A 10,895-nucleotide genomic window follows, 5' to 3' on the forward strand; every position below is an offset into this window, starting at 1 on the left:
GAGTGAGATGTAGTTTCTTTTATTAGTAATAATTTTCGGGAAAGTTATTTTTTGTTAGTTACTAGCATGTGAAGTCAACAGTTTCAAACTATCAATAGCAGAGTTAGATATCAATAGCAGCCAAAAATGGGAAATGAATGGAGAAATGGCATTGGAATGAGAAAACATTGTTCATAATTGTTGCTTTGTATTAATTGCATCAATAGATACTTAGACATTATTATCTATCTTTGATACTTAAAATTTTCAGTACAAAACATTACAAATTACTGAGACTTATCAAATGTTTTTTCACCATCCAAACATTGAAAACATTTTTCGATGATAGATAAATCAAATTTTCAATCAAATCCAAATTCAGATTCAAGATCAACGTACAGAACAAGCTGTCAAACCTTTGAGTCGATAACCGAAGAATCAAATACTATAGATTGTGCACATTGTACTTAATGAGTGCCCTTGCTTATGTATATAGTTTTCCATCAACATAAATCTGCAAATAAATACTACTCCTTATGTTCCACTTTGCGTAAATCTTCTATTATTTGGAGAGTCAAATTAAAAAAAAATTCGACTATGTTTTTTCCAAACACTTTCTAAATATTTTGAATCATGTTAACTATTGTGATTTGTAATATTTTTTAGTGTTAACAAATAAGTAGTATTGAGAGTGTCTTTTAATATTTTGATACATAAGTAAGCGCACTCCATGAGCAGAGGCAGATCTAGCCTTTTGACACCGATTTCAATTGAACGCATAACTTTCAAGGTGGAGTATAAATTTATGCGTAAAAATTCTCTAAAATTGCAATAAATAGTAAATTTCTAAAATTGAACCCATAATTTTAAAAATGAAATGAGTTCAATAATAAAAACTTTTAAAGCTAAACCAATAGAATTAAAATTTTGAATCCATCTCTAACCATGAGTCCTAGAGATTTGGACCACAAAGCACTTTTTGGAAAAAAAAGCTCAACTCAACTCTGGAACTTTTGGCATAAAAATTACTCATTTATTTTTACTTGTCCACTAAAATATATTTTCACTTTTACTTATCTATTTTAACAAATCAAGAGAAAGATAATATTTATTTTTCTGTTTTATCCTTATCATTAACGACTCATTTCTTATTCAAGACTTTTTGAGGTACTATCATTATTATAGTTATTATGGTAAAATCAGTACCTATTATTTATTAATTGGAGTGCAAAGTTTACCGTGTACAAGTAAAAATGGACCGAGTTAGTAGGAACGATCTATTTACACACTTAAAATTGAAGTGGAAAAACTAGTAACTCGTTAGTTACGCAAACTACACCATAAATGCAGAGACAGGTCTAGGATTTTTTGAATATGGATGTCCCATTGAAAAAAATAAAATAAAAAAGTATTTAAGTGAGATACCTATTCCACAGGGTAAATAACTTAATATTCAATCAAGTGCACCATTTAATTTTTTTGAAGTATGTGTGCCAACAGATAATATTAAATTAATTCTAAAAAATACGTATATAAAATACCTAGTTTGACGATGAGATCATAAGTTCACGTGCCCCACGATTGGAGTTATAAATCCGTCCCTACATAAATGAATGAAACTAAAGATTCTAATTTTAATGGGGATATAAATCAAGTGGTTTAATTAAATTAAAGAAAAGAAGCTTTTAGTACTTCACATTTATAGATAACCACAAAATCAGTGCTACTGACAAAGCCAACGGTAACTTTATTCAAACCACTAAAAAGCCTCCTTGACCGTTGTGTCCCAAAGTATTCTCTCCATCTTTCTCCCTCTGTTTTCTTCTATCACAAATCCCAATCATTATAGTTGAAAATAATGAGGTGCTTTACAGCTTGCTTTGGTAATTGCAAGCACAAGAAAATCATTAAACCATGTACAGATAGTTACAAGAGTAATAGCATCTCTCCTAAAACTCTTAAGGTTAGTATCCCATCCCCACTAGTTATTCTGGTAATTTTCATAAGCTATTGTTTATGCTGAGTGAACGAAGTTCTGTCAGAAACAACTTCTCTGTCTGCACAAGATAGGAGTAAGGTCTGCGCAGAGTTAGATTTAGAATTTAGATTATGTAGGTTCAATTTTTAGGATTTTTAGGATTGAACTCATTGTATTTTTAAAGTTATGGGTTCAGACTTATCATTTGTTGCAATTTTAATGAATTTTTACGTAGAAATTTATGCTTCGCGGCAAAAGAACTGGATTTAGATGAACGCGTCGGCCATACTTTACATCCGCCATTGGGTCTGCATATACACTATCATTCTCAGACTCGACTTGTGGGAATACACTTGATTTGTTGTCGTTGTTGTTGCCATCATAAGTTGTTCGCTTTAATTTGAGGTTATTGATTAACTTCTCATGCTTCTTTTTTTCTTTTTTGTTTAAAAGAATTTGCTCAAGACACACAAAAATGGCGAAGCATCTGTAGCCATTAAGAATGCTACAAAAGAAGAAGCTCAGCATGGGGATGTTACAAACACCATTAACATCATTCAAGAATCCAAGTAAGATTTTTTCTGAAAACTTTAGATGTCATGTTTTAAAGCTAACAATAATTACGTAGACGGGGCTAGGATTTTAATTTGATGGATTCAATTCGCTAAAAACTGAATCTATTACACTTTTGAAATTATGGATTTAGTATCCAATATTTACTGAAGGGGAGTCTTGAGTCTTGGCATAACTAGTAAAATTATTGCCATATGACCAGGAGGTCACGAGTTCGAGCCGTAGAAATAACCTCTTGCAGGAATACAAGGTAAGACTATGTACAATAGAACCTTGGGATCCGGCTCTTCCCTGCCCCGCGCATAGTGGAAGTATAGTGCACCGGACTGTCCTTTCTTTAATCTAAACATTTACTAAACAAATTCACATTTATATCTATTTCCTGTCAAAAAATTTGCCACTCTTCATTCTCTAAAACAAACAGGAATAAGGAGGAAGAAGAAGAAAAGGAGTTGAATATAAGCAGCAGAAAGAAGGTTACATTTGATGATGTAAATATATCATCAATCATCAATGAGAGGGGCTTAGCAAACCAAGAATCTGCATATTGCTTAGAGGAGATTTGCAACAAGGAAAAGGAAAAGGAGAAAGCGAATGTAAAAGAAGAAGAAGAAGAAAAAGAAGAAGAAGAAGAAGAAGAAGGGACCACGCTTTCAGATTCAAGCGCGTCAAGCTATATATCTTTTCCTCCAAGTCATAGATATCATTGCTGCAGAAAGAGTGATGACGAATTTGAAGCTATTGATTTAAACGATAATGATCTGGAAAATGATGATGATGTTGAAGTTTCTGGAAATGCAATGATTGAACAAGAACAATCTTCCGACTCATCTTTATTTTCGCTCTCCATAGACTCTAGGAAAAGAAATCCTAAGCCAGAATTGGGTGAAAAGGAGGTCAATAGTCCATTGAAACTTAGTGCTAAAGATCGGAGTCAATTATCAGTGTTGAATCCCATTCAAGAGAAGGAAAATATCAATATTTTGAATCTTCCTAACTTTAGAACTAGTACTACTTATTGTGTACAACAAGACCCTAGTTTGAAGCAGTCAACAAAACAAACAAAGCGCCTGGAGGAGAATCAAATCACAGTAGATACTAGCCTTTCAAGCTGGTTAATTGAATCTCAAGATGACGACACACCAAATTCCAAAAACAATGTTGGTGATTTGGTTGGCAATTATTCATCCACGCCTTCGATACGAGTTGAAGATAGACCAGTTTTAGTTGAACTCAAACACATAGCTAACTCATCTTGTGTAATAGGGACTGTGGGGAGTTATTTGAGACATACAGGGCAGGCTACAGATTCAGATTCTGCTTCATCTTGCAAAGGCATTTCATCGAACAAGACATATGCGCTCCTAAGAGAGGTACATCGTGTTCTCATTTCCTCAATTTTTTACTTTGCTTTAATTTTCAACTCACTTCTCGTTCTTTATATTGTTAATGTGGTTTGATTCAACACGAAATTTAAGAAAAAAAAAAATTTAAAATTGTAATAATATTTGTGTCGCACTTTTGAAACTTGTGGACGAGCAAATACCATTTATTTTCTTCTAACAGGTTGACTTGGGATTTGCAGGATAAAAACTATATTTGCAGCCATTCTACACCATTTCAGGTCAGGTTAGTGAGAGCACTAGATAGTGATTTGGCTCAAGCTTAACTACATTTCTCTTGAGCCGAGGGTCTATCGAAAACAGCCACTCCCCAAACTCTACTCGTGAGATTACAGAAGGGTCTATCGAAACAGCCACTCCCCAAACTCTACTCGTGAGATTACAGAATATGTTATTGAAAGGGATCATTAAGCACAATGTCTCATCGTTTGACAGGAAAAAGTTGTGCCCCTTTTGTGTAATTAGTATGAATTGCATTTTGTTGGACGAGTCGGAATTTGCTAGGAGCGTGTATTCTTCCGAATTTGTCGTGCCAGTGAAATGTGTCTGTACGGTATGTTCAAGCGATTTGATAGTGTAAAAATATTTATGACGGCATATTTATGAATTTAAGCTTTTGAAATAATATTTTGAAATTATCGTGTAGTAAAATACTTGATTAATATGCAATGTATACATTTATCTGATTGTACACTTAGGATAATGAAACATTACATCGAGACATATAGCTAAATAAAAAATAAACAAATTAAATTTGCTATATAAAGACTTTTTGGATTTGGAATTAGTCTTCAGCCTTGACTTTGACACATCTGTACCTAATTTGATTCGTTAATAATGTGGCATTGGAGTCTGTTTAGATAACTAGTCCTGTTTTCTATATAAACTTTTGAGAAGTTTTATTCCACCAGAAGGCATTAGAGTGGACTTTTCTCAATATCTCCTAATCATTGAAGTTTAATGATGCAATTGTTCTTGAATTGAAAGGGAAACAACTCATGAGGTTGACAATCAATAATTTATATAATTTCTTTAAAGGTCAAAACAAAAGTTGGTTAAATCATATCAATCTCATATAATGAGAGGTCCACATATTGAAAGTTGATAAGAAAAAAAAGTCGCATTTAAGGTTTATATATACTTTTAATATTGTAAGACCTTTTGTTAGAAGTTCAGAGTGAGCTCATGCAATGGGTTTCAATAGAGAAAACCCCAGCTGTACAGTAGAGAGAAAAGGGGAAAAGAACTGTCGGAGAAAATATCTATTATTATTAATGAATCTCCTAACCTCTTATTTCCGAAAATACAAGTATTTATACTTATGTTACAATATGACTATATTTTACAAAGGTAAAATGGCTAAAGAATATAAAAGTTACGTTGCTATATGTGTGTGTTATAATGTGGGCCGCTGGGAGAGGAGTGGGCCTGGTCTGAAGGAGTCCGGAACTGAGGTCTAATCTGCTCAACACCCCCTCCCCTCCCAAGCTTGGGGGTGAGAACACTCCAAGCTTGCCTAGTAAATGATGGTAAGAGACGCTTGTAAGGGGCTTGGTCATGATATCAGCCAGTTGCACAGCACTTGCAACATAATGAAGGGAGACCAAACCAGAAGTAACATTGTCGCACACATAATGACAGTCAATCTCGATGTGGTTGGTGCGCTCATGAAAGACTGGGTTCTTAGCAATGTGTAGGGCAGCCTGGTTGTCGCAAAAAACAGGAACATGATGAGAAATAGAGACACCAAATCAGCAAGTAACCTGATTAACCATGACATCTCAACAACTACTTGTCGAATGGCCCTACATTTAGCCTTAACAGAGGACAGTGATACAGTTTGTTGCTTCTTGCTCTTCCAAGAAACAGGGCAACCATCAAGAGTAATAAAATAACCAGAGACAGACTTCCTGGACATGGCACAAGCTGCCCAGTCGGAATCAGAATAAGCCTTGAGAGTAAAATCAGCATCAGGAGAGAGGAGAATACCCATAGCTGGGGTAGCAGATAAGTACCTCAGAACATGGATAGCAACAAGTATGTGAGGGACTTGAGGAGCTTGGAGGAATTGACTAAGATGTTGTACTGAGAAAGCAATATCAGGTCTTATGTGTTGTAGAAAATTAAGTTTGCCAACTATCCTCCTATAAATACTAGGATCAGACAGTGGCTCCCCCATATCAGTTGAGAGTTTGACAGAGCCATCGAGAGGAGTGATCACAGAGGAAAAATTCTGGCAATGAAACTCTGAAAGTAAATCAGAGGTAAATCTGTATTGAGTCATAAGAAAAACAGCAGCAACTTTAGTGACTTCCAGGCCCAAAAAATAGTGAATAGACCCTAGGTCGTTGATTTTAAACTGAGCATCAAGGAAAGCTTTGACATCATCCAGCTCAGAAACATCATCACCAGCTAGAAGGATGTCATCAACATAAACAGCTAGAACTGTGAGGGAACTGCCAGTGGACTTGAGGAATAAAGAGTAGTCATTTTTACTAGGAATGTAGCCTTTATTGAGCAAGGCCTCAGACAACTTGGAAAACCTGTCTAGAGGCCTGCTTGAGGCCATATACAGACTTCATTAGCTTGCAAACCAATGGAGAAGAGGAAGAGGAAGATGTAGAAGAAAGCTGCAAACTAGGAGGGATCTTCATATAAACTTCTTCATGAAGATCACCATGTAAAAAAGTATTGTTGACATCTAATTGATAAATAGTCCAATTCCGCAAAGCAGCAATGGTAAGAAGGCACTTAATGGTGGTGAATTTAACCACAAGAAAAAAATGTCTCATTGTAATCAATGCTTTCTTTCTGAGTGTCACCCCTTATCACTAATCCGGCCTTGTACCTTTCAATGGAACCATCAGACATTTATTTGATCTTGTAGACCCATTTACAAGGTATAGGCTTCTTGTAAGGGGGAAGGGGAACAATGTCCCAAGTGTGGTTTGCATCTAAAGTTTGGAATTACATTAGCATGGCCTCCTGCCAAGCACGGTGAGATGCAGCCTGTTGGTAAAACTGGGGCTCATGTATGTGCAAAACAGAGGAAGAGACCTTAGAAACTAGAGAAGCAGGAGCCTTGGGAGCAAGAGATGGACAAAGATAATCCCTTAAATAGGGTGGAGGATTACTAATCTTGGAGGAATGTCTGATAGGGAGAGAAACAATAGGAACATGAGGGATAACAGGTGGAGAATGAGGAGAAGAAGGAGGATCAATGGTAAAGGGAGGAGAACTAGAAACAACATGAGGAAAGGGAATAAAAGAATGAGGATAAGTAGCAGAAGTGGGGGACGGTGGAAAGTTAGGTAAATCTACAAAGGGAGTAGGAGAAGAAGGAAAAATTTGTGAAAGGGGAGAAAAATAAAGAAATACATGCTCATGAAATACAACATCCATAGAATATAGGATAACATGGTTGGAAAAAGTTAGCAACTTGTAACCTTTCTTGCCACAGGGATAGCCAAGAAAGATACAAGGCAGTGCTCTTGTCTGAAACTTGTCTCTTCCAGATTTGGGTGTGATGGCATAGCATAAGCATCCAAAGGATCTAAGATGATCATAGTGAGGGGGATGACCATGCAATTTTTCATAGGGGGTAGGTTGTTCAGGACAGTGGAGGGAAATCTATTGATGAGTTATGTGGCTATGAGAACACATTCACTCCAATACTTGGTAGGTAAATGTGATTGGAAAAGCAAAGCTCTAGAAGTTTCTAAGAGGTGTTTGTGCTTTCTTTTCACAATACCATTTTGTTGAGGAGTGTGAGAGATGGTAGTTTGGTGTAGTATACCTTGAGCAGTAAAGAAAGATTTGGACTCAGAACTAGTTCCTAGTTCAAAAGCATTACCAGACCTGAAAGATTGAATTGAAGTGTGAAATTGAGTTTGAACCATAAAGGTGAAAGCTTTTAAAACAAAAAGAGCATTATTTTTAGAGGAGAATAGGTGTGTCCAAGTTACCCTAGTGTAATCATCTACTAGAGTGAGAAAATACTTGAAACCATTATAAGTAAGGGTATGATAGGGGCCCCAAATATCAATGTGAACCAACTGAAAAGGGGCTGAAGAATGAATGGTACTGGCAGGGAAGGGGAGTCTCTGTTGTCTAGCCATGGGACAAACAAGACATATAGAAGGCTGTTTGGAAGAGATTTTATCAGAAATGAAAGGAGTGAATTTCATCCTACTATAAGGCATGTGACCCATTCTTTGATGCCAAAAATAGTCTGTTTTATTGATGTGAGTGTGTGAATTACAAGAGGGACTCTGGGGAATGTGATCATTAACAGAAGTAGAACTAGAACATGTAAAAACAGTAAGTATTACATGGTTAAGGTAAAACACAAAAAAGAGATTGAACATTATCAGCAAGATGGAGAAAATACAACCCATTATCAACTCTACCAATTTCTAGTACTTTTCAGAGAAGGGCCCTGTAAAAAATATTTAAAAATGGTGAGAACTGCATAATAGTTAAACTGTAAAAGTAGATGGTAAATAAAAATTAGATTGAATTGGAAAGAGGGAACAAGAAGAACATTGTGAAGAATTATGTCAGATCTAAGGTGTAGAGAACTAGTGGAGACAACTTTCACTTTGTAGCCATTTGGTAAAGTTATCAAGTAAGGGCTAGCTAGTGGTGTTAAATTGTGAAGTAAATATTTGTAGGGGGTCATGCGATTAGTGGCCCCTGAGTCTAAGATCCAAGTGTCTATGGTGAATTGAGATAATTTACAAGCATGAAAGTCCACAAAATTAACTATAGAACAAACCTGCAAAATTTGCATAAGCAGTGTTCTCTTCAGAAGACAGGTTATTGTTGTTGGCCTCAGGGTAGATATGAGATTGTTGCAGTAAACTCAGAAGGTGTTTATATTGTTCTTGAGTAAAACCATGTGAAGAAATATCAGGAGTTGTGGAACCTTGGGGAAAAGCTGATGAAAGACCAGAGAAAGAAGCATCAACATGCACACAAGAGGCTGGTCTTTTGTTCTTGTTGAACTTGAAATCAGGGAAAAATCCATGGAGCTTGTAACACTTTTCAATGGTGTGCCCAGGTTTCTTGCAATATTTGCAAGATATAGACTGATTAGGTCTTTTTGTCTCAAATTGAATTCTCCGATTAAAAGACCTCTGACCATTGTTAGGTGCAGAAGAAGCAGAGAAAGAGACAGATTCAGCAGAAAAACCTGGAGAAGATGCTTTCTCTCTTTGTTTTTTATCATGCTGCAGAATAGATTAGGCTTTACTGACAGTTGGGAGAGGGGTTATCATAAGAATGCTGCTCTTGACTGTGGAGTATAAATCTTTTAGCCCATCAAGGAACCAGAATAGTTTGAGTTCCTCTAGGAATTTAGGAAGGGCTCCACATGAGCAAATAGGTCCGACATAAGTTGTGTTCATCTCATCTTAAAGACTGCGTAGTCTGGTGAAATATGAAGCTATGTCTGAGGTCCCTTGAGAGATAGAACCAATGTCCCTTTGGATTTGAATGAATTTTTGACCCATTTGATTCACTAAACCTCTCATTTATATCCAACCATATCTCTCTAACAGTGTCATACCCTAAGACACTAGTAGCAATCTTTCTAGACAGAGAATTGGTGATCCAAGCAATCATCATATCATTACACCTTTCTCAATAGGAATAATAAAGGGAATCCTCAATAGGTTTATCATGGCGGCCATTAATTAGCCGTAATTTGTTCTTGGCAGAAAGAGGCACAAGCATACTCCTCCTCCAAGCCACAAAACCAATACCATCAAAAGGAGGGGAGACTAAATGAGTACCATGACTATCAGAGGGGTGCACGTAGAAAGGATGTGAAAAATCTAAGGTGAAAGTTGAAAAACCCTTTGATGAATTAACTTCGTCAATAGCCATGAGCAAAACTCAATTTTAATACTACAAACACAGAAATAAAAGGCTATAAGGCTAAGATTGATTTAAAAAATACATGAAATTGAAGCTTGAGGGAGATAATACCGGTTTTGCTTCAACAACTCAAAATCAGCAGCAAAACTCTTCACGAGTTAACGAAATGACCAGTAGAAGAAATCCTCAGCTGTTATTTCGCTATAGATGACAACAGATACTTTAGAATTCCACCGGAGAACGAACTTTCTTCGGAAGTTAGGGTTTCTTCGAACTTGTCAAAAACCACAGAATCTAACCTCGAGGCTAGGATCGGAAGGAAGAGGAGAACGAATGGAGTTTATTCACCCGCTCTGATACTATGTTAGAAGCTCAGAGTGAGCTCATGCAATGGGTTTCAATGGAGGAAACCCTAGCTGTACAATAGAGAGAAAAGGGGAAAAGAACTGTTGGAGAAAATATCTATTATCATTAATGAATCTCCTAACTTCTTATTTCCGGAAATACAAGTATTTATACTTGTGTTACAATGTGGCTATATTTACAAAGGTAAAATGGCTAAAGAATATAAAAGTTATGTTGCTATATGTGTGTGTTATTATGTGGGCTGCTGGGAGAGGAGTGGGCCTGGTCTGAAGGAGTCCGGAACTGAGGCCCAATCTGCTCAACACCTTTTAAGTTGTATAAAATCCGTGTAAACTTGTTATAAAGCGGACTAATTAGTCATTGAATTGACTTAGCCTAATAATTTAGTTTTTTCCATTTTACATTCATTCAGCTAAAAGGCCATTTAACTAAAGACGTTCTAACAGAAAGAAGAAAGGGGAAAGTACAGAAAGGATTCCGCGACTTGCTCGTTAATTCCACTTATTTGTTTTATTTCCCTAAATTTTATTCATTTGTTTCTTTTTATTTTCAATTTTTTTTCTTAGAGAACCTCAGCTAGTGTTTTCCCAAACTTCTTTAGAATAAAATATGCAAATGAGTTTTGCTGATACTTTATTCTTTTGTACATAATAATCAATGAAATGGGTAAAAATCATGAGAAAATAGAATTTAAATTTCTTTAGTGACAAAATGCT

The 10,895-nt window shown here is 36.0% G+C and overlaps 2 protein-coding genes across 2 annotated transcripts; one reads left to right on the top strand and one right to left on the bottom strand.

The window, feature by feature from the left end:
• The first annotated feature begins 1,758 nt into the window (after positions 1 to 1,758).
• On the top strand, positions 1,759 to 4,558 carry LOC104101537 (uncharacterized). Its single transcript, XM_009609016.4, has 4 exons — positions 1,759 to 1,942; positions 2,411 to 2,526; positions 2,955 to 3,903; positions 4,116 to 4,558. The coding sequence occupies exons 1-4, from the start codon at positions 1,838 to 1,840 to the stop codon at positions 4,197 to 4,199; spliced, it is 1,254 nt and encodes a 417-aa protein (XP_009607311.1). The 5' UTR covers positions 1,759 to 1,837; the 3' UTR covers positions 4,200 to 4,558.
• Positions 4,559 to 5,488: 930 nt separating this feature from the next.
• Positions 5,489 to 6,502, bottom strand: LOC138899254 (uncharacterized mitochondrial protein AtMg00810-like). Its single transcript, XM_070185398.1, has one exon. The coding sequence runs from the start codon at positions 6,500 to 6,502 to the stop codon at positions 5,489 to 5,491; it is 1,014 nt and encodes a 337-aa protein (XP_070041499.1).
• Between the last annotated feature and the right edge of the window lie 4,393 nt (positions 6,503 to 10,895).

Source organism: Nicotiana tomentosiformis, chromosome 9 (genome assembly GCF_000390325.3).
Source record: "Nicotiana tomentosiformis chromosome 9, ASM39032v3, whole genome shotgun sequence".
NCBI lineage: Eukaryota > Viridiplantae > Streptophyta > Magnoliopsida > Solanales > Solanaceae > Nicotiana > Nicotiana tomentosiformis.